Genomic DNA, 24,592 nt, shown 5'->3' with positions numbered 1-24,592 from the left:
AATGTCCGATAAAGGTCTTCTTTAATTCATTGTCAAGAATTCTATAGAAATGAATAACAAAACAAAAGAAAGAAATAGGTTTTGACTCACAATAATTCGCCACTTGTTTTGTCTGCCGCTGGTATCGCTCTCAGAGAATGGTGACATCACCCACCTTGAAATGTAAACCGTTAGAAGTAACCAAGGTAACGGTGACAGTATTTGCTACATTGGATATTCGTTACATTGTATCCGATATGTGGGGGTCATGTAAAAATGTTCGGTCCTTTTGGGGAAGGGTATCTGTTTTTTCAGTGTCACTATCGAAAGACTATGAATACACATTTAAATGCGTAAGCTGGACCCCTGGTGCGAGGCTCCTGATCATTCCTCCTTCTTTTCAGCTACTTGATAATTGTTCATTTACAGCGTTATTGTTTCTAATTGTATTGTTCTTTTATACAAAAGAACTTCGAGGAATAAAGGAGGAATGTTTTGACGTGCCGAAAGCAAAGGTGCATTGTTTTCCGATGGGAAATTTTCAATGGAAAGATTTTTTAAAAAGGAATTTGAAACATTGGACCTTTCAGAATTTTCTATTTCGCCGTCTTACAAATACATCGATACTCGGACGGACCCAGAATGTCTGGAAAACAAAATTTGGTTAATTGTTTTTCTCTCCTTTATTCTTGAAGCTTTGACATTAAAAAATGAATAAGAAAGCGAACTCTAAGTGATTGTAAAACAAGTTATTATTTGCTATAAAAGCTGTTAACGTTGATTAAGATTAATTTGTTTGATGTCCTTTATAGTTGAAACAATGCAGTTTCGTTTTCGGTGAGCCAAATCCAACGGTGCAAACGTAAGCCAATTATTTCTTACATAGATAAAGCTGTTGATCTAATCAAAAAGCGCAATTGAAACTTTGACTGTCAACATAGTTCTGTACGTACTATTAATGGTAATGAACTAGCCGTACACTAGGCTTTTGACCAGAATGGTCCGAATAGCTTTCATAGGGAGCGTTTATCTCCAAGCAGATGTTAGGATGGAAGATCGTAATGTGATTGACTACACAGCTTCTATTACCAAGGGTCTTATCAAGGCAATTTGAAGACTTTACGAGCTTCCAAACATCTACTTGAAGATTAGGAAGCACAAAAAGGAGCCGTGACTGCCTATCACAATTATCTGTTCAACCAATGATAACGTGGCAATTAGTTGTTCGACCAATGGGAGAGTGGCTACCTGCATGTCTGTCAAATATCTGCATTTTTCAGTTTTATTTTACATTTCGACGTTTTGACTGACTATGGGATCGGTCCGTTTTTTCAGACATACCGCATTCCACGCCAGCTCACCCCCTGATAAAAGATATAGTGAACAGTCCCTAATTTGAAAGGGACCGTGCGTTCGCGCCACGCATGCAGGGGAAGTGTCATTATTTCAAATTTCCCGCCATTTTTTGTAGTGGCCCGAATATTAATCTTCTCTGATTGGTCAAAGTGGATGAATTTAACCAATAGGATTAGCAGTATACAGACATTGACAGTCCGCTAACCAATCACAATGCAGGATCTGTGCAGCGTACGGGAAAAGCATGACATTTTTCGGACCGGGAAAGGATACGGTGTTTATGTCTGAATCTTATCACGTTTTATGCGGATTTCTTCTCCGATGGGATGAAAAGATTTTAAAATCTTGAATCAGAGCTGCAGGGCGTTACGTTGGAGAAGTGTCATGTAGCAGAAAGCGGTGAAAGAATTCAATTAGCTCCTGCGACCGAGTATCGCTTCTGAGCCCCCCTCCCCACTTTGCTGCTTAGATACTATCAACAACTTGTTGGAATTGCAAATTTGTGGACGATTTTCTGATTTTTCTTACTTGTTAGAGTGCACATTACTGAATTTTCAAGATGATGGAACTAAACCTATCACGTGTTGACTACACACAGGTCAGTGTTCGCGTTAATTACATTGATTTTGATTGTGATGTCTTTGACTTCAAGCAGATGTCGGGGGGAGGGATAATTTGCGAGATTAATAAAATGTCCAGATTCCCGATTTTCTTGTAGAGGGGCCTTAAAATCCTGTGATGATTATATCCGTTTGAATTTCTACTTTCGGATTGAATATGAATTGGGCAAATATAATTGCATCCAATCATGAAATTAGCCAAGAAAATCAGGTGACATTGTGTTACAAAAATGACACAACTGTATTATATAAATAGTGTTGGAAGTTACTAGTATATTGTTCAAAGCTATGATTATCTTTCATGAAAAATGTCGTCATGTGATGCAAAGGCGTGCGATTATATTTGATCAATTACACGTGGCACAGAAAACGATAAAATGTATACCAAAGTTTTTACAAAAAACATCATGATTGAAAATTTACACCAGCACACATAGAATATTTAACTGCAAATTCTTTTATTTTGTTGTTAGGACATGAAGGTCATCGCAGCCTGGGTATGACAAATACGCTAATATATTATTTTCAACGGCTTTATTTAACAGGTGGCTGTCACCTCTCCCAAAACTATGAAGCTGCTACCATCATCGGGGAAGAGGGCTATTCAAAAGGTAAGACCACAGATTTCCTAAATAGTATTTAAGTGGTACCTGTTCCCAAACATGTTCCCAAAACGTAGTACAATCATTATAGTAATTGCACAGTTCCTAAAAGATATCATTCATAGTTTAGTTCCGGGTTTTTATGAAGGACAATTTATTTACGACTTCTTGTTTTATTCACAAACAAATACCAACAAAAACAGACGTCCTCTTTGCTCAAGTTAAAAGAAAATACCTAAAGTAAAGAGGTGAAGAAGAAATAACTAGTCATGTCATGAAGATAACTTGTTCTGATATCAAAATAAGAAAAAGGATCATCAGTACGAATTTGTAGCACAGCAGTCAAACGTGTAGATCCTAAAAATTCAACAGCTTTGAAATCTATGTTTCTGTATTAAATCTATGCTTCTGTACCAAGTTAGAAATACAATACTAGTACCGGCTGGTTATAACATACTAGTATGTGATAACCAGCGGGTATTGTATTTCTTACTTGGTACAGGTTTACAGCACACATTCATGTCACGTAAATATACATAAATAGAAGTGGGTGGAATGACACTGTCTCATGAATGCATGACAGGTGTTTAAAATTTGGCATCTTTGGACGTCATTTTTTTTTGTGGACGCCTTTGAGAGTGTTCAGTTTATTTTGGTCGGATTGTCAACATTGCCTCAAAATGTCAGGAAAAACTTGCCCAAGTTGCATAAAAACTGTCCATAGTTTTGAGCTAAAGTTTGTGATATTTGAAACTGTTTGAAATTCAGAGCATGCCCCAGGACCATCCAATATCTATCAACCTTTGGAACTTGCTACCTTGCTTTTCCCCCGTGACAATGAATGCCCTTTTGAGTTGAGTATTAGTCGGAAATTCTGCAGACAAAACTAGACTAGCACCATTTGGGCTTTTTGCCAAGCTTATACTATGGAAAAAACACAAGTCTTTCTACTATGTCCCCACACACAAAAAGTAATTGAATGTTTGTTTTGCAGGTGACTGTGGGTGACCACGAGGGAGTTGTAACATGTTTTGGGATGAAGAAAAAGGAAACAGTGGTAAGTATGAGACACTATGGTCAGGGCTCGAAATCCATTTTTGCAAATAGGTGCACTGGTGCACCCTACCAAGAGAATTAGGTGCATAGAAAGAAATTTGGGCGCATCACATAAAATAAAATTGAATGTCAGCAAAACATAATTACAGTTTAATGCTCTTATGATTATAATTAAGAACTCCAATCTGTAATTCTATAGCTTCCAATTTTCAGACAAGTAGTGCATCAAAGAAAGTGCAACAAAGGGTTATATTGCTTTTTCTGATACTGTTTACTAGACTAGTGTACTATAGTACCTTTACCCTATAGCCTACAAAAATATCTAGGTGCACTAGTGCGCCCACAGTCAAAAATTAGGTGCACAGCTCCAATTTTGGGTGCACACAGGTGCACATGCACCCACTATTTCGAGCCCTGATGGTACATGTTGCAATGTTGTATATACATAACACAACCCCACTGCTTGGCCATGTGGATCAAATTCCGTGGATCTGTGTGTGGGGTTCAATTCCAGGGTCAAGCCCCAGCTTGGGCATGTTGTGAGGGATTGCAATTATCATTTCAGATGGTGACGTAAAGCTGGCAGCTCCGTGTACAAGAGAGCTTCCGGTGTTAGCCTTTAGCATCAAACCTCTGCACGTTAAAAAAACCCAATACGCTTGTTGAGAAAAGTAGGGGTGACCCAGTGTACGTATGTACTTGGCTAAGCAAAGCTGCATTGTGCAAAAAAGGTAAAGCAGTCATCCTCAATTGAGGTGAAGCATGATGCTTTTCCAAGTAGCTAGTGGTAGTGCAATGCAGCCTCGCCACGGCTCGAGTTTGTGGCCAAGCACACCGGGTCACCCCTACTCTACTCGATAAGTGTGTTGGGTTCTTTTAAGTGCAGAGGTTTCACGCTTGAGGTTTATGCCCGAAGCACCCTCATACACGGGGCCACCAGCTTTACGTCACCAGCCAAAATGACAAATGCAATCCCTTACAACATGTCCGAGCGGTTGTTGACCCTAGGATTGAACTCGAGCGCCAGGATCCACGGAATTTGATCCAGATGGCGAAGCAGCGGGGTTGCGTTTCCGCTTGCGTGGGGACATGTAGTAATAGATGAAAAAGCGTTACACTTTGCCTCAAGCTTAGCGCTTTGAGTTTGACTGAAGGAAAAGAAAAATCGGACAGTGACTGTCTTGTTTTCCTCAGACTTTTGCACGCAGCAGTAAACAGTGTGAGAATTCCAGCGTGCCTAACATGACAAGCACATTACAGGCGCCTTTGTAACTTTGTTGTCCCAACAAGACCAGTGGGTGCGGATCTGTAACAGTGTTATGCCTGACATGAGGACCTTACAAAAATGCCTGAAAGGTCATTCCAATTATTTCAAGACCTTTCAGTGACACGCCTATTCCCTATGGTTTGTTTTTTGTCTAATCTTCCCCTCCGCCCAAAAAGAAATCCTGTATATTTGATGTTAAAGATCTTCCTTAATCAACTGAAAAATTGTCCCAAGTTGTTCTGCCTCGCAAGAGATGGAATTAGATATAATATACACGGTACAGTCACACCTGTACAAGTGACCTCCTGTACTTAAGGACCACCTGGCCATTGTGAAAAATTTTGGAATAAATGAATGAAGCATGAAACTTTTCCCAAGGACACCGGCAGTAAGAATCTTGTCCATATATTGCAAAGTGACCACCTGTCCACATAGACGAGATTTTGATGGTACCATGAGTGGTCTTGGGCAGTTTTGATTGTACATTAATTTTGTATATCATTACCACTCAAAAGTGATTGTCATATTTTTACTTTCTGAAGCCCCCCCACACTTTTGTGTATATACAAGTCTGTATGAGTTGCGTATTAACATATTTTTGGCTACTAAGGTAAAGTTTGCAGCCGAAAAAGTCATTTCTTTAGTTCGATAACCAGGCTGCACAACGGTACGTTAAAGTAAAAAACAACTTCTTCCCACAAACTTTACCTAAGCCAAAAAATGTTTATAATACAACTCATGAGCACATGAATAAGTTGTAATTCACATTAACTTCCCGGTAGCAAAATTTCACGGTATAATGAAAATTGACATTTTCACTGAACTTTAACTTCATGGTGGCGGCAAGTGATTTACAGAATGGATGTGTGAAGGAATCATAAATTTTTACTTTTTTTTTTTCGCTGATGATAAGTTCACAGTACAGAGGTGACCGTGAAAACAGTGAACATCAAGTTACAGTGAAAGAAACAAGAATAACAGAGGGGGCCCTCACACCAACTTTTTTGTTCTACCTATAGCCAGTCTTCAAGACCCTCCCCAGTCAAGCCATCAAGCGGTTGGAGATGGGCGGACCACCTGGCGCCGTGGCCGACAGGATCTTCGTGTCGTGCGGTACGGAGGTCAGAGGTTACACCAAGAAGGGGAAACAGTTCCTCGGGTTTAACACTAACCTTGCCGAGCCCCCGCAGGCCATGTGAGTTACTTTTACTTTGGTTTTCTTTAGGTATATAAGCACAGTATAGTGTGTGGTGTAACGGTTAGAGCGTTGGGCTCAGAACCAATAGGTTACGGGTCTGATATTTGCCGTGCCTAGCCGTGTGCTCTTGGGAAGTTAGTTAGTTAGTTAAAATCCTCCCACACCATTATTGATGTATAGGGCGGTGCCCATCTCCGTTTCATAGCCCTGGGCCACACTGTGGTGCAATCACTGTAGCAGGGGGCTTAAGTCCACCGGCAGTACGTGAAGTGTGTTTAACTTCCATACTGTTTCAGAAGTTTTTCCCTTTTTTTTTAATAAAGTCTTTGGTTTGACTCAATGCACCTCTTGTCCAGGGGTGTCCTACCTGAGGCTTGAACCCCAGTCCTTCTGGTCCAAGTAATTTGAACCAGATGTGGTGAGAGACAGAAGCGCAGACCACGACTACACCTCAGGGACACCCCGTTGTGCTCTTGGGAAAGGCATGATATTCTTACCAAGACAGTGGATTGACGCCCACCGAACCTCTTTGGCTAATCTGTCAAAAGTTACTGCGAAAATAGACACACGGATTGCTATATTTTCACCCGAAATGTCTGAGGACCAAGGAAAAAAAATTGGTGTGGCCTAAAGTATAGTTTGTAAATGTCTGTGTTCATGTGTTGCTTTAGTTATGAAAATTCTTCATTTTTCATTGAAACTTCATTTTGCGGAAGGTTTTCTTGTTTATTAAGTTTGGGTTGGAAAAATTCCATCGTACAGTAGCAATACAATCGAAACGCATATTTGCAGTGTCATGATTTTGCACCATCAATGCAAACATTTCAACTGGGCTACAGCAACGTTGGTATGAAATAATGATGTTCTCTTTTTCTCAGAAGCAGTTCTGGAATTCTCTTTTTGATAAAGCCTGCTCAGTTATAAGGAACTGCCACAGCCACTTAAAATTGATAAGATTAAGTTCCGATTCCTTTTTGGCAAAATTAGCATAATTATGTGGTCCTTTTAGCATGTAAATCCCCCTTGGCTAAAAACTGTGTTCTGCTACCTAGAGGCTTGATAGCCAGTCTTGGCAGACTACCCTTGATGGTAAGCGCCCTCTAGTGGACCATATATAAACTGCAGTATGGAATCACACATACAGACATATACTTCACTCTCTTGGGGGTGAAGTAATAAGTTTGGCTTGGGGTGGAGAAGAAATATTTTATAAGGTTATGCAATGCCATTAAATCATGATTATCCAAAATATATTTCTACCTTCCAAATGTCAATTAAGGGCCCAGTAATATATTAATGCTATGATATTCCAAACTATATTTCTGCCTTCTGATATCAGCTGGTGCTATGATGATTACCCAAAATGTATTTCTGCCTTTTAATGCCAAAAATCTGTTGTTTCTTTGCTCAGATATTTTCCTTGGAAGATTTTGACAAAAAAAACCTGCAGTTCCAGAGTAAGCTACTAGGGGGCCCAAACCTGCACCACTTCTCCCTTTTATAACTTTTATCAAAAGCTATCTGCCACTCCAAAAATCAAGACCATTGCACGTCCAGGTCAAAAGATAAGAGAAACGGAAGTTCTGCTGCAGTACCAAGGTCACAACCTTGACCTCCGTCTTCCGAACACCTACCCACATGTCAAATATCATCATAATCCATCCAAAGGCTCTTGAGTTATGAGGAAACACAAACAGACACATACAAAAAAACAGACAGACTAAAAACTAATATATCCATTTTTCATGGAGAAAGGAAAAGGAAAGTGATCTCGATCCAGTTTAGCTCACTGAAGAGCTAATCTTCAACTGGTCGTGAGAGAGAAGACAAGAGAGATGAAACGTCTTTGTGAGAGAGAAGACGCTATGGACAGTATTTACTGGTTCATAGTTCCGTGGAAATTACCCTAGCTCTTTGCGACAAGCACAATGAACATCAGACCACGGCTTAATGTTCCGTCCTAAGGACTGCGACCCTTTCTGGTAGCGTGCATGTCGGGTGAGTGACACAGCCGGCCGATCGAACTCACAGCTTCTAGCTCAAGAGGCAAGATCGCTAACCACTGGAGTACGCACGCTACCGCACAGCTAACTAGACAACTTATGCTTGTCATATTTAGGTACGTAACAGGAAGCGACCTGTTCCTGACTGGGACCTATGTGTTCAACCACTTCCACGACCTCAAGGACCAGAACTACTTCCTGGCTCCTGACAAGATCAACGATGTCCTGTGTCTGCCCCTGGAGAAGTTCTCCCTACTGACCTCTGTACTGGCCTGTCAGGATAGGGTACTCAGGGTGCTACAGGTGATGTACTGTGACATAACAGTCTCCTTCCCTGTGGTGTCGCCAAAAAGTAGTATGTGATACAGTCTTATTTTGGCAACACCACAGGGAAGGAGACTGTTATGAAGTTTTATGATAGAGTGGAATATTCAAAGGTTGTTACATGTTTGTGAAAATTCTTCATGACTCCATCTTGTTTGCACAGAGCAAGAAATGCCGTATTTCTGGCTTTTAACAGGAAATGAGGCCATTTCGGAAACACTTACTATTTTAGGCCACACCAGTTTAATTTCTTGGTTATCAGATTCTTTTGGTCAAATTTTAGCTCGAGGACATCATGAAAACAGAAGGCTGGGGTGAAAACTTGCAGCTGACCCTGTTCACTCCCTGAAACTGTGTGCACCAAAGTACAGACTTTCCTCTGAGATTCTGTTTTCATATTGATTTTCCAATCTAGCATTTTTTTTCTAAATTCCGTTAACCAAGAAATTAAATTGGTGTGGCCTAATAGTATTTTGAAAGAGCAACCTAAAAATGAGATTTGAATAAAGGCATTCTTTATGTTTCATGGTTTCATATATTATGTAGTAGCACATCATCAGGAATGGAGTTTTGTTTAAATTTAGTGTTTGGCATGGCTTTTGCTACTCTCTCTCTCTCTCTCTCTCTCTCTCTCTCTCTCCAATTTTACGTCTTTTATTTCCCATCATATGGGGGTTGGACGTGCTTGCACATGGATGGGGGAGCCCCAGAACTCTTTATCAAGTGCAAGTCTTTTTTGTAGCAAGAGTTTTTACGGCTGGATGCCCTTCCTAACGCCAACCCAAACCCTACTGCTGGGCTTAGGACATGGGAAATATGTGTTAAGTGCCTTTACCAAGGGCACAACGTCTGGGTGCATGTCCTGACATGTCTGGGTACTCCACTGGGGATTGAACCTGGGTCTCATTGGTTCATAGCCGGATGCTCTGCCACTATGCCACACAGACGCCAAATGCCACTATGCCACACAGACGCTAAAGTAACTCTCGGTAACATTTTACTATTCGGACACATGGTACTTTGATTGGTAATTTTTATGTATTGTTGTGAGTGTTTCTCAAGTTTTCTTATTTTTGTTGTTGTTGTTTTTACAGGAGTCTGACCTCCTGTATGAAGTGGAAGTACCTGGTCCACCACAGACCCTCTGTCTTATCAACGGCAATGGAGGTAAAAAAAGAGAATTTAATGTAGCATTATTTATGACAAGAAATCAAAAGGATTTTGTAAACCTAGCTGTATGCCAGAAGTCTGAAAAATTGACAAAAATGACAAAGCGGAACTCTAAAAATGGGGGTTTGTTTACTACTAGACTTGATTTGGTGTTAGTAGTCTGATTCTTCAACACCACTGCAAAATTAGGTCTGAATTTCTCTATCTAATTCAACCTCTCCCGGGAAACTGAGACAAAAATTGGTTTAGTCTATCTACAGCACTGCATCTATAAAACAGGACAGATTCAAGCTCTCTATCTAGGCTAATCATTGCTCTTCACTAACTGGAAAATAAATATTATACGTAACTGTGAAGTAAGATAAGGTACATGTACATAATATGACATTGTGTACTAAAATGCCTGAGTATGTTTCCTATTGCTTCATCAGGTGTAGAGGGGAATGAGCTGTTGTATGGGACATCTGATGGGAAAGTTGGGATGGTTCAAATTAACAGGTCAGTTTCGTATAAACTAACTGTTGTTACACCTTTTCTTATAAACTGAAATACATAATTATTCCCCACACTCTATAACACTTGAACGTATAAAAGACATGTATTAAATTTCTTGATTCAAGATTCATTCTAGTAGATATTATAAGAAGATCATAGCAATCATTCTAGAAGAGCTAGTTAGGTAATTTACTGAGATGTGTTGTACTTTATTTCAAAAAGAATATCAAACATTCAAAGCATAGCATGATGTATGTAACATTGTATTTTAAAGGTAGTATTTAGGTTTGATATTTATGTAGATTTTCTGATGTGGTTCTCTTTACCCCTTTAGTTTGTCCCCCAGTCATAGATGGGAGCTGCCCAATGAGAAGGGCCATGGAGGTGAGACTGTTATTTCTGTGTCAACGTAATCATTCCATATCAATCTAAGAGAAGCATGTCACAGTGTCATGCATGAGAACAGTGCCAGTAACAATATTATTTAGTTGTATTAGTTCTGAAAAAAGATAATTGTGAAATTAGTTTTAAAAAATTATGGCATGGAGTCCATTCCAAGTCACCAAGAGGGTTTTATAATAATATTTGTAATAATTTAGAATTCTAATAAAAGAATATCTGACTGACAGTAGTTCTAATTTTTTCTAAAAGATTGAATATAAAAATATGAAGTCAACTTATTTGAAGTCGATTGGATAACTTAAAAATATTTTGAAAGGAACTGCACAAAAATCTCTTTATTTAGAATAATTTCTAAACATTGACGTGATTCTTTCACTTTTAGAAATATTTACAAAAAAATGGTAGAAAATGGTTAACAATGGTAGAATGGTGATTGCCCCCATAAAAGTAGGTGCTAATCCAGCCCTTCTGTCTGCTTTTGTACATCTTTAGACTTCACTGCGGGACACTGTTGGGTCCTTTGTGGAAAGCATTCTTCCCTATACTTCGCAAAGATGTGTGAATTGCTTTCTTCCCAGCCCTCTGACCTATTTATAAAGATGTTACAAATAATGGTAGAAAAATGGTAGGAAATTGTAAGTAATGGTAAATAATGGTAGAATGCTGTTACCATTATTTAGAAAGTGTTAGAATATCACATTCCATAATGATGAATATTTCTAAAGTTTTAGAAAACCAGAGAAATATTTATAAAGTTGAAATCACATTCTAAATATTTCTTAAGTATGAAATCTCTCACACAAATAATCACAATAGATTGAAAACATTTGTAAATTAGGACAATATCAACCCTCTTGGTGACATGGAATGGACCCTAACCTCAAAAATAACTTATGAAATACTTAACGGGGGGTGCCCAAATATCGGACGTTTTTTTACGCGCTGGAACTCACGGCGCTCCATTGCTGGTTGCCAGAGAATGGTCATGTTTTAATGAATGAATTTTGAACACATTCATCTAAAGACCATACTTGGACAAAAAATGTATTCATACTGTTCATGGGCCCTTCATGCTCCGCGTTACATGTGGAAGACGCTGTGAGACATTTTCACGAATGTACCTTCTGATTTAGTGCTACGCCAGATAGTGTGCCTAACTTCCTACGCTTTGGTAATTTTGCTCTCTTCGGAAGTTAGTGATGAAGTTAGGGAAATGTAAATTAGGCTTGAAGTCTGCTATATTCTAGCTTTCTTTTGACCGGAAAATTTTGACTGTGTGCACTTCTCACGTCATGTGAGAAGGGCTATATCTAGCGCATCCCAGTTCATGTTTCCACGGGAAATAGGCCACTACGCGGCCCGACGTACGTATTGAATACGGCCCGACTTACGAAATCATTACGAATAAACGACACCGCTGACATCAACAATACTCCGTCTACTTATTGGGAAATATCTTCGCCATCTCTGTATTCAGTTTCCTTTTCATAGACGGTACCAATCACATGTTAGAGCGTAACAAAACTTTGCGATGAATCGTTTCGCCACCATCGCGGTCCCCCAAAATGGCGGGAAAACAACGTCGTCAGACGACAGCAATGTTTACGTTGTTTTTCTTTGGTCGGTTTTCTTCTCAACAAACACTTAAAGACCCAAATTTTTAGTGTTTTATGAAGTTATTTTTCTTATGTGTATAATAGCTGTGTGACTTATGTATCTGCTTGGCACAGCTCGTATATTTAGGTGCCGGGCCGTCTAGCTACGCAGTGACCCTCTACTCAGCGCTACCATCATTATTGTCAAAATACTACTTTTCGACAAAACAAGAAATGAATATGTACACATATGTTTTGAATGTAAATGACAATTATGTGCATGAACTTGGGTTATTTACCTTCCTTATCAGCTTAGTCATTGGACACAAACACGGCGTACTTATGCAAAATAAGATCAGTAAAAAATCCATGCGATGTTAGGGCGCGTCCGAAGTTCGGGCAACCCCCGTTACAGTTTTTGTAAATTTCTTGTTTTACTTCTGACATATTTTCTTGCTTAGCTTCTTCTTTAATATGAACATAAATAATAACCTTTATTGTACATTCATGCCCTATCATGGGCTAAGTAAAGGCAATTGTGGATACAAAATACATGGTAACGATCATATGATGACACTGACAGGACTTCGACAGGACTTCTAAAACTAAATGTAAAACAATGGATTTATACTACTCTAATTCATAGGTTTCGCTTCTTCTCGTCTATTAAAGTTTGTAATGTTAGAAATGTAAGTTGAGATTGACTTGTTTAATATTGTATGTTCAATAATCTCTGAGTCTGAGCTATCTTAACGATTAAACACTGTGGCGCATGGCCATGGGAAAAAACTCTCAACTACATGATTGTATAGGGCCAATTCCATTTCCTGTCACCTTTCTGGAACCTTTTAGCCACCTTCATACTAGTGCTTCTGAGATGCCTAGCATTCCAATGCCTATTGCGGAACTGCAGACACTTATGAAAATTAAAGAGAGTATTTATGTTTACCCTATTAGTTTGTAGGATTTGTATTGAATTCAAATTACATAATATGATTGAATAATTTGTATGGGGAGAAATTTTTTGGACATTATACCGAGTGTTTTTTTCCACCCCAAGAAGCAATACAGTAAGTTTACATAAAAGTTAACCCTTACCCTCCTATAGGCATCCTGTGTCTGGACAACTATGACATCACGTCGGACGGCGTACAGGACCTGCTGGTTGGACGGGACGATGGGCTGGTTGAAGTTTTCGGCTACAACGAGACCGACGAGCCTGTTCTACGCTTCAGTCATGTAAGTCCCAGAGACCAAAGTACATGGACAACCATACAAAGCACAAGCAGTCAGCTGGTTGTCCCTATACCTTAGGGAGACCTTCAGAAGATCGGTAGCCTATCGCGTACCCAATGTCTGGAACAGACTTCCGCCAGACACACGTACGGCTCCAAATCTGACTTTCTTTAAGAGACTCTTGAAGTAACAGAAATGACCAAAAGAAACGGACATGGACCATGAACCAACTTTTGCTAAATATTTTTCACCATGTTTATGAAATTATATAGAATACAATTGCAACACGGGGAATTGCGTATCACCCGAGGTACCAGCCCGACCTCGGGTAGGATTGCCCGACGGCCGTATCCGACCCGCGGGAGGGCTCGGACCGAGGGTGATGCGGAATTCACAGTGTTGTATTTTGCATGTCTCTGTTATATCTTATCTGATCCTTACCTCTTCCTTCATGACCTCAATGAAAAGTAGCCTGCATACCGATTTGAGCTTCTCATGAATAAACAAAGGTTCCAACAAACAAACATCATATTCTTAGTCTTTTGTACAAGTGGAAGTAGCGTTCAATAACACATGGTACTCCATTGAGCAATTGTTACTGCCATTTGCATTGCAAGAGCTAGACTAAGTTTTGCTGGCAGGTATATTTAATTCTCTAGGATATTATCATGTTAATCTTACTAGTAAAATTGAGATTTTGTTCTTTCACGTCTTCTTTGATTTTTGAAAACTTAGAGTCCATTTTCAAATTTTTTGTGCAATTTACGGCCATACATTTGCTCATTTTGCAGCTTCTTTGAACAATTTAAAGTACCAGCCAGTAAACACGTGGTTGTATGGTTGCAAACTTTTTTTGTGGGAGGGAGCAGACAGACATTATACGCATTTCATCTGTATAGTCATTGTGGCCTTATGCTTGTGTTAATTGCAGGAATTGTGTATCTAACCTATACTATTAGTTACATTATTAAGTGAAATACTTAAGACAAATGTGTACATCTCATGCCTTTCTACAGCAACTGAATGAGAGCGTGACATCTATCCAGGGTGGGGTGGTTGCTACAGCTGGGTATGATGAGATAGTTGCTGCCACATATGCAGGTATGTTATACTTAGACTTTGTTATGCACTGCCTCTGTTGTATGCTGTGGTGTCTGACATGGTCCACCTATATATAAAATCCCTGTACTATCAATCTTGTGCATGTCTAGGCCTTTCCACTATGGGGACTGTCAAGTGACCAAATTATATTTGTGTGACCCTTGATTTCATGATTTGAATATGATCCATGATGTCAAAGTATGACTTAAATTAAAAGGAAGCAAAACACTCCAGAAATTTGCTATTTGCTAATGAAACTTGTTGAGCAACGGTTTAGTGGTTGCAGCCTTAATTTATTAGAGGGTGATAGTACTACATGTAGGCATGTTAGGTAAAAATTTTGTTCCTTGCAGCCCAGGCTGTATTAGCAGTAGGGCATAAAGTTAGAAAAAAAGTTAAGTTTCTACTGAGCAAACTAAGCAACACGTGCCATGCCGTCCCTGTCTAGGGTGGATCCAGGGTTTGACTACAGAGCCTCAGGAGAAGGAGGCGGGGCCGGGAGACCAGGTTCAGGTCAACGTGGAGACTCAGGCCAGGATCAAGACTCTAAAGTAAATAATTACATTTTAATGACATTTGCATACATTTCTTACGAGTTAGTGCCCTTGACATGTTCAAGCGGTTTTCCCAGTTTAGAATTACTAGCATTGCATTCTTTTTGCCAGTTCATTTAACTGACGCTGAAGAAGAGTGATGGATGTCACTCAAAACGTCAGGAATTAAGTCTCCGAATTTTATCCAGTTGTAGAGTTTGAATTGTCTTTATATATTGTTTACCTGGATGTCTAACCTTCATAAACATATCTAAATTAAATACATCAACAACAATTTCTGTTAGAATATTCCGTACATTTTTTTATCTTGTACCCCTCTTCTTTCATCTTACGTTTTCATGGACACTGCAGCCATTTCAATTCTCTGCATATCTCCACTCCACTCTTCAATTCTACACTTATGTGGTGAAACTAATGTCCTTTCAAATGTAATGAAAGTTGTTCTCTTTAATCAAAAACTATGAATTGATATGCAAGTAAAGTGAAGACAAATTTTGGAAACAAAAATAGACAAAGACGATAAAGACAAAGTCAAGACCTGGTGAACCAAAAGTCTTATCCACTCACTGATGTAAGGTAGTGGACACTACCTGAAACGTTTGACCTTTTCCAAAGCTATCCAGCTGCTAATGAGTTACAGTAATTATCTTATTACCTGGATGTCTAACCTTCATTGATGTGTCTTGATTGATAGGATATTGGAACTTCTTTTTACACAACAAGTACATCTCACCTGCTGACGTTTCGGTGTGTGTCAGACACCTTCTTCAGAGCTTTTGACTGGAGTGCTGCTTCTCCACGCTATTTAACTAGCCAAAGTAGGTGGCGCTTTTGTGGTAAGAAGCAGTACTCCCGTCAGAAGCTCTGGAGAAGGTGTCTGACACACACCGAAACGTCAGCAGGTGAGATTTACTTGTTGTGTAAAAAGAACTTCCAATTCCCTAAAAAATATTCTACCAACCTGATGAAATTATTTTCGAATGTCTTGATTGGTGTTTGAATCAGACAAGAGCTGGAGGAGATCCAACAGAAGGTTGCCCGCGAGCGAGAGAAGTACCAGGCGACGGCGCACAGCAGTAAGGCCATCTCCGCCGTCCCCTTCTTCAACATCAACGACAAGTTCACCCTGAGTAAGGACGACGCTAGTTACAACCTGTCTCTCGAGGTCCAGTCGGCCATTGATAATGTGCTTCTTCAGGTGAGTTAGTTTCTATTTGTGTATATCAATGCTGAGAAGGGTATATGTTTTAGATGCCATTTGTGTGTGTGTGTGTTTGTGTGTGCGTGTGTGTGTTTGTGTGTGTGTGTGTGTTTGTGTGTGTGTGTGTGTGTCATGTGTGTGCGTGTGTGTGTGTGTGTGTGTGTGTGGACTGCATAACTCAAGAAGCTAGGGATGCATTCTTTTGATATTTGGCAGGTTTGTAGGGGTCAGGAAAATGAAGGTCAAGTATGATTATGGACCTCTTAGCGGCTTTCTATGGTACTGCAGCAGAAAGTCCAGTTTTCATATCTTGCATTCTGGACATGCTGTGGTCATGGTTTTATAGTCCTTGGGTGTGGTGTACAATGTAGTTGTGCGCCCCCTAGCAGATTTGGTTGAACTGCAGGTGTCGATTTTTTGTGAGACTTTGAAAGATGATAACTCAAGAAGGTGATGGATTGTCACATTAGTTGCCAATCATGCAAATTGCGAGGTAATTTACATAATTAAGGAGGAAATTTTGTAACTCCGCTGCATTCCGTGACAGGACTTTCAATGTCTGTCTTTAGGAATGTAGACATTTTATCCCTGCTGACATGATATATACTACAATGATATGTTTTGTCCTGTCCACAGAGTGATGTACCCATAGACCTGCTGGATGTAGAGAAGAACTCGGCTGTGGTCAGCTTCAGCGCTACAGATCCTGAGGTAGGAACTTAACATTGTATTAGCGGCATGATCACATTCGCTCTTAATAGGCTGTTGTCCAATTTTGATGTCGTAGAATTTTCAAGCTGGCTGTGACAGAACCTACCACCGCTTGTGAAGGCAGCCTTTTTTAAGAAGACGCTGAACGTTGTATGACACATGCATTGCTATCCCTAAAGATTGCTCTCAGTTTAGGATCGTCGGACAATCATACAACAATCGTACAATAATTGTATAAAGATTGTACAACGATTGCTCGACGAATCTGATCAGGCCTTTAACAGTATTTTTGCATATTATATACAGAATAACTGTTCAGTGAAATTTGTGTTGTTTATGAGATACCTTCCTGTAGTAACCTTCGCCAGTAGCCAGTAGGTAATGTTTTTGGTTGGTTTAGTGTGTGTTTTGGTGTCTGTAAACAGGATAATATCTCAAGAATGCCTTTGTGTATTGTGTTGATATGCGGTATGTAATTAGCTCCTGATGAGACCTAGAAATATTCAGATTTTGGGCCCCCTAGTGGCTTGTTATGGTACTGTTACAGTAGCAGAACTGTCTGGAACTTCCCGATTCAGTATCTTTTTATCTGAAGATTAGCATGGTCACCAAATCTTGTTTGATGGTTTGGGGGGCTCACCTGATTATTTTCCTGTTATCCAGAGTGGGAACTTCCTCCTGGCCACCTACAGATGTCAGGCCAACACCACCAGGCTGGAGGTCAAGGTGAGTCAGCAAGGTCAAGGTCATGACTTCATGTCAAGTACAACATTACATGTCACCTTTGACTTTGTTTGTATTCCATACCCTGTAAAAAGCCTCATGATGTAACACACCAGGTTTATATAAGAAGAGTACAAGCTGCATATCCAGACAGATTTATTTGATCCACTCACACCGGGAAGGACCCCTGCTTTAACATAAGTGTGGTTGCTTCTTTTACGTGCTTAAGGTGGGGCTCTCAAACATGGAACCTCCATTTAATGTCCTGTCAGAGAGATGTCCCTAACCAAAGTGAAGTGAGGAAAGTCATGTTACATGTACATGTACCTTGACCAGACTTTATAGGTATTAGAATTTAGCATTTTCTCAACATACATGTACTTCATACACTGTGTGCCATGCTATCAAGATCCCACAGGGTTTTATAATAATTGTAAATCTTGAAATGTTTGCAGTGGGCTTATTTTTGCCATGACCTCTCCACTGCAGATTTATGAAATATGTATTCCATTGCGAAATAATACTAACTGTACTACAGAATTGTTTCAACTGTTAACTTAATACACCGCAAATGCTCTTTTCCCCTCTTACTGCGCAATTAAGTTGATGTGCTTTTTTACCCTCAGATCCGTTCCATTGAGGGTCAGTACGGTACTATCCAGGCGTATGTGACCCCCCGTATCCAGCCCAAGACGTGCCAGGTCAGACAGTACTCCATCAAACCCCTGTCTCTACACCAGAGGACACACAGCTTCGATGAAAGCAGGTAACCAACAAGTTGTATGAAAAAACCTAGCATTTCCTTACAAGCTTGCATTTATGGTGCGGTGACATTCGTCATATGCCGGTGTACGATTTTTATGTCGTAGGATTTCAAAGCAGGACGTGGCAGAACCAATCGTCAACAAGGATCTAAGACAGCTTTTTCCGTCCCAAGACAGCTACATTTTGTACAGCATATACTTGACTATCCTAAGAATTGCCTCAGTTTCCGACCGTACGGCTATCATACAAAAAATGTGACCAGTGTTAATCATATTCATCAACAGACTAAGGGGCTTCAGGCTTTTTATGTAATCTTTTTCAACTTGCTAAAGAAAAGTTTTAGGCTAAAAAAATGCAAACAAATCTTGAGTAAAATTTTTGATTTCAAAAATCTATTTCAGGCCCTTAGTTCATATCAAAACAGAAAAAAACACAAACAATTATATTAATTTGATGTATCAAAGAGAGAGAGAACACAGGAAAGAGTCTTTTGGCATAAGAGCTGCTGACTAATAAACAATCATAAGGAAAAAAGGAGTCAAAAACATTCTAGAAAAGAGTCGGTAATAACTGCTGCCTGTCCGCAGACCAATGAATGTGCTGAAGATCTCGGGGAACTTCAGCATGGCGGAGATCCACTCCTGGGTCTGCTACTGTCTGCCCGAGCTGCCCGAGAGAACTCCGGTGGGAGACTCTGCAACCTTCTACTTACTCAACACATTCTTGGACACCCAGCTGGAGTGTACATACAGGTGAGACCACTTGTGGACAGTGACAATTTTAAACATCATACAATGTTGACAGTTATAAAGGTTTTATAGTATAATGTAAAATTAATGCAGAAATGTTCGTCGTGGTTTTATGTTTGCAGTTTTTGCGGTAAGCTCTTTGTCACAAACTTAAAACTACCGCAAAGTTGAATAAAGGATTTTAAACTAGTACTCATGACTAAAAAATTGAGCTACAAAGGAGCTTTCAGATGACATCCGCCATCTTTCTTCAGCTAAGAGAGTTGTCACCCGCAAAGTTTTTTGCCTTCCTACCCCTTTGTCTATTGTTTAAAATGCGAACTAAAAACCACCGCGAACATTCTATTTGCTCCCTACCACGAAATTAAAACCACCGCAAATCTTTTGCCCTCCTACCCCCTTGTCTATTTATTATTTCAAACACGAACTTAAAAAAACGCCACGAACACTCAATTTTCTCCCTACCGCAAAATTAAAACCATGCAAACTTGAATGCATTTGCAGTGCGCTATTGTACACTACGTAAATTGCTTACCAACAAGCTTTTAATCAGTCTTCTGGTCCTTTTCAAGTTGAATTGACCAGAAGCCTGTTTATTGTGACTGAAATGGAAGTGTCAGAAAACAGCAACGGATCGAAGATGCTCGGCAGTTGGAAACATTTCCCTTATTAGGGTCCTTTCAACTTGAAAAGGAACAGATAACTCATTCATGCACTAGAAATATAACAGACACGAATACTGTAAATGCAGAAATGTTAGCAGTGGTTTTATGTTCGCAGTTTTCGCGGTGAACTCTTCAGCGTGAACTTAAAACCAGTGCAAAACGTTTGCCCACCTACATCATATATAACTGCAGCGCTACTATTATTTCAAAAGCGAATTTAAAACCACCGCAAACACTTCATTTTCTCCTTGCTGCAAAATGAAAACCATGCAAAATTAATTGCATTTTTACAGTAAACAGAATGATGCAATATTTGTGTTTTTCAGAAATCACTAGTTTTGATCAACCCTGTCCTTAGTGCTGAATATTAGGTGGTAACTTCCATTTACAGATAGACAGGATATTGTGGATTTGACTTCTAATCTATATATGTGTGTTAAATCTCCAACAGGAAGGGAGAAGGTATCTTCCGATCAGACAACATCTCGACCATCTCCATCCTGAAGGATGTCATCACTAAACAGGCCACTCACCGCAAAGTCAACATCCAGATCACATATGGTACAGTTCCTCTATAAAGCTTCAAGGGCTAAGCCTATCAGTTATATGATTAAAGTCCTTCCAACACTTTTCGGTGTATAGGGGCAATGTCCTTCTTCGTTTTGGACCCCACAGGTCCGGGCCCTTAAGCCCCCATCAAAAAAATGAGAAATTCAGCTCGGCCGACGTGTTGGTGAGCTTCAAATGTACATTTTCGGCCGAAGTACGGCCGACGTCCTGTCGATTACGCGGGCTTCGGGCGATTTTTAGAAATAAAAGTTGATCCAAATATTTGCCTTTACCAGGTTATTCGAAACTGACTTCGTCCATGTCCAAGAGATGATGGTACCATCTCATGGGGGATTTTTAGTTTTTGGTGTTCGACAGACGTCGCCCGAGATTTTCATTGGAAAATATGGTCGACGCTCGGGCGATTTCGAGATTCAGCGAGCTTCGGGTGATCTACAAAGTTGGCCGACGCATGAATTGTGACGCCGGCTTTAGGCCACATAGGGCCGCTATACAGCGGATGGCTAGTCCACTGATAGTAGTTTGTGTTCAACATACTGTTTCTTCTCATACATTGTTAGACTTAGTGCTGATTACTAAGCAGAGAAAGCTATTACTGTATTTACCATTTTTCAATTGACCTGGCCGGGATTTGGACCCATCATCTTCTGAATGCACTTGGCGAACACTCTACTATGTCATTGCATTGGTCAAAGGGCTAGCCTAGTATCTATCCAATTTTATCTCCTATAATGACTCCTCTGATGGCTTCCCTGTAAAATACTGTAATTCACTTTATCTTCACGGTAGCAAAATTTCATGGTGTAAGGAGAATGGACATTTTCACTAAAATTTAACTTTGCGGTGGCGGCAAGTGATTTACAGAATGGATGTGTGAAGGAATCATGAATAATTACAACAAGTTTTTCATGGTGATGACAAGTGCACTGTACAGAGATGGCCGTGAAAACAGTGAACATAAAGTTACAACTTACAGTGAAAGAAAGAAGAATTACAGTAGTCTGGCACCTTTCGCAATGTGTAAATGTCTTTTGCTCATGTCATTTATAAGTTTGGGTACTGAAGATTTCTGGGGAGCTGTGTAAAGTGGATCGAACTTCAGAGGATGTGAATTCTAGGCTATTTAAACTCTGAACAAGTTTGAAGTTTTTCATAATATATATTTTAAATGATTCTCTGAAGACCTATGAGAGATTTATATCAGGTTGTTTTAGTGTGCATTTGTTTTTCTTACATAAAGTTTCTCCCCCGAGGCTCACTCAATGTAAATTCTTGTTTTCATTGCAGACCTTTCAGATGAGTCCATCCCCCATACACTACAACTGATCCACCCCCGACTGGAGTACCAGCTCCTATTGGCCAAGAAAGTCCAACTCATCGAGGCACTCAAGGTGGGACATGTACCAACTCATTAGGGATTGTCCAATATGTAACGGTTGCCATGTTAAAATATCCGTTTTGCCCGAGTTTCCACACTGACTTCTATGAATATTGGCTCATTGTTGATATTTAATTTTTTTAAAGGCAACCAAAGCAATAGTGGGGCTCAAGAAATGGAAATAAATAAAATGCTGAAATCTTTAGGGTAGTGAAATTTACTAGTAAGTGTTTAGCAAATTTGCGTGATAACTTCATACTTTGAGCATGCTAGAACCGTGCAAAAATGTGCCGTACGATGAAAAAGTTTCATGAGCCTACAAAAACTCCGGTGATTTCTCACACCACAACGACGTCATATTTTTGCATCATAGATGTCACTATACATTGTGACAGTGTTGTTTGAACTAATCATGTATAGTTCTAGTAAATAAATTGACTCTCAAAATCCGATTTTCGGGCCCTAATATTGCTTTGGTTTCCTTCAAGCACAGTTCCCCCAAGTTAGAGGTCTGTCCACAAAAGTTTGTGTTACATAGACCACAGTGTCAGCGCAGATGACTTGGGTGACTTTTGATCATTTAGCTAATTCTTGGTAATGATGCTGTCTTGTTCTAAGACTTGTTCTGTGTTTCAATGCTGTCGTGTGTTCGTCTTTAAGGAGCTCCAGATCCACGAGACAGACTTGAGTTTCTTGTCGGCAGAATACGTCAACATCTTGGAGAACGCCGACGAACTCCAGGCAGAGTACAAACGGCAGCCGTGTGCACTGGAGAGGCTCTATGGTATATACACCCCCGTTTATACTCCGGTCCATTTTTCAATCCGGGACACAGTCGGGCAGCTTGTGGGAACGAAAAATACTATATATACTAGAGAACAAAACATAAAAGATAACTCCTAACCATGTTTGTGTATTGTCTTAATATGCATTTTTTTTTGTTTTTTTTTGCGAACAGCCCGACCGGGCCCTGGATTAGAAATGGGAACAAAGCATTACTCACTTGTTCGTGGCTTTATTTTTACCATGATAGCTCTAACAGTTAGAGGAAGAGAGGATTCAAAGAAAAAAACAGGGAGAAGTCAATTTAAGGCTTATACATGATGTATATGTCTACAGCAGTACATAGTCACGAATGTAAACACATCTAGGAGAAAACTGATGCAAATTAAAGAAAAATTACAAACAAAATTGTAGATTATCCATTTCGTCATTTTCTTTGTGTACAATGTTTGCTAGCAATCTCAGGATACTATATTATGATAAAGTGTGGTGTCTGGTAGTAGTGAGTTTCAACTATACGGAGCTTATTAAGTATCCATGCTCATATTTTTTTTATTGCAGGGATGATCACAGACTTGTTCATCGACAAACACAAGTTCAAGGGCGTGAACGTACGTACCAAGGTGCCCCAACTCATGGAACTGTTGGACAACTATGACCTTCAGACAGTCATCGACTTCTTCCAACTCAACTAGACAGACTTTTTTTATCTTTTATTTCATGAGATGAGCTTTTAAAGGGGCCCATTAGCAAAATTAGGGCCCAAAAAATGGAATTAAAAAAATTCTGAAATCTTTATGGTAGTGACATTTACTTACACTGTTAACCTCATTTGTGTAATAACTTCATACTTTGAGCATTCTAAAAGTTAGCTTGAAAACGTGCCGTACGATGATCCCATTAGTTTTGGGAGCCTACAAAAACCCTGGTGACGATTTTCAGTGAGTTCTCACATCACAACGACGTCAGATTTTTTCACCATGGACATCGCTATACATTGTGACAGTATTGTTTGGACTAATCATGTATAGAAATGACTAGTTGAATTTACTGTAAAAATCCTATTTTTGGGTCCTAATATTGCTTTGGGCCCCTTTAAGAGTAATCTTTAGTCAGATGTTGTATGGTATATGTTGTTATGTTTCTGTATGTTTTGTTGCTGCGAAATTTGTCACACACGTTTACATACAGATTCAAAGTTGAACTGTGAACTGCCAACACAATAAAATTGGACTTGCCCAAATTTTCGACTGATCAGCTTCAGTCTTTGTTAAGAAATGAGCAATCCAGTGTTTCTGTGACATCGCGTTATGCAATCCACTGCTCAACGAGTCACGTGTCCTATCTGCATAACGTGACAGAAGCAGTGGATTGCTCATTTCTTGACAAAAACTGGAACTGATCAGTGGAAAATTTGGGTGAGTCCAATTTTTGTATTGACAATTCACTGTTAAACTATTATTCAGAATGACTACTTCTAAAACAGATGAACTTTCAAGTGATGTTTACACACACTAGGTACTGTCAATCTTGAAATATTTGGGTTGGTTTTATGTTCACGATTTTTGCTTATACCTCTCGGCCACAAAATTATCACGCCACGAATGACACAAATAATTTGTCAGTAATGCACTTCGAGTATCCACCGTTAACTTTAAACGTTTTCCTCATACCATGAAGTAAGGTCTACTTTGAACTTAATAAGTGAATTCACAGTCCTTTGTAAGTACCGTAAAAATGCACATTTTAGCGCATAATGTGGCTTAAGACGACAGCGATTACCAGTCACAATTATTTTGTACAATTAGTGTATTCTTTGTTTTGTGTGTATTGTATGCCAATGTATGCCTGAAATTCCGGACTTTAAAAAGAGTGAAGAAAATGGATTGTATACTTCTCGTATCATCTTTGATCCTATTATGGTGTGAATCATGTACAGAATACAATTATAGTGCTTTGGATATGGTGTGTTTTGAGCATTATCCTTGTCTTCTTTTTTCATTTCGGGAATGAGAGACCACTCTATATATGATGGCAAGTGTAAAGTGAAGATCACTTTATTATGGTGAATTGCGAAAGTTCTTTACCT

The 24,592-nt window shown here is 39.5% G+C and overlaps 1 protein-coding gene across 1 annotated transcript; it reads left to right on the top strand.

The window, feature by feature from the left end:
• The first annotated feature begins 1,650 nt into the window (after positions 1-1,650).
• Positions 1,651-23,543, top strand: LOC136437438 (Bardet-Biedl syndrome 7 protein homolog). Its single transcript, XM_066432052.1, has 20 exons — positions 1,651-1,933; positions 2,501-2,566; positions 3,552-3,614; positions 5,900-6,075; positions 8,198-8,384; positions 9,500-9,572; positions 10,007-10,073; positions 10,405-10,454; positions 13,176-13,306; positions 14,320-14,404; positions 14,853-14,955; positions 15,964-16,156; positions 16,796-16,870; positions 17,534-17,596; positions 18,220-18,359; positions 18,946-19,110; positions 20,224-20,333; positions 21,630-21,733; positions 22,381-22,504; positions 23,065-23,543. The coding sequence occupies exons 1-20, from the start codon at positions 1,895-1,897 to the stop codon at positions 23,196-23,198; spliced, it is 2,148 nt and encodes a 715-aa protein (XP_066288149.1). The 5' UTR covers positions 1,651-1,894; the 3' UTR covers positions 23,199-23,543.
• Positions 23,544-24,592: the final 1,049 nt, after the last annotated feature.

Source organism: Branchiostoma lanceolatum, chromosome 6, assembly GCF_035083965.1.
Source record: "Branchiostoma lanceolatum isolate klBraLanc5 chromosome 6, klBraLanc5.hap2, whole genome shotgun sequence".
Taxonomy (NCBI): Eukaryota; Metazoa; Chordata; class Leptocardii; order Amphioxiformes; family Branchiostomatidae; genus Branchiostoma; species Branchiostoma lanceolatum.
This window is presented reverse-complemented; position numbering and strand designations above follow the sequence as displayed.

Excerpts from the sequence above, each read along its gene's own strand:
- LOC136437438 (XM_066432052.1), top strand. The coding sequence starts at position 1,895 with ATGATGGAACTAAACCTATCACGTGTTGACTACACACAG. Across the intron at positions 3,615-5,899 it reads TGAAGAAAAAGGAAACAGTG|CCAGTCTTCAAGACCCTCCC; the intron begins GTAAGTATGAGA and ends TTCTACCTATAG. Across the intron at positions 16,157-16,795 it reads TTGATAATGTGCTTCTTCAG|AGTGATGTACCCATAGACCT; the intron begins GTGAGTTAGTTT and ends TCCTGTCCACAG.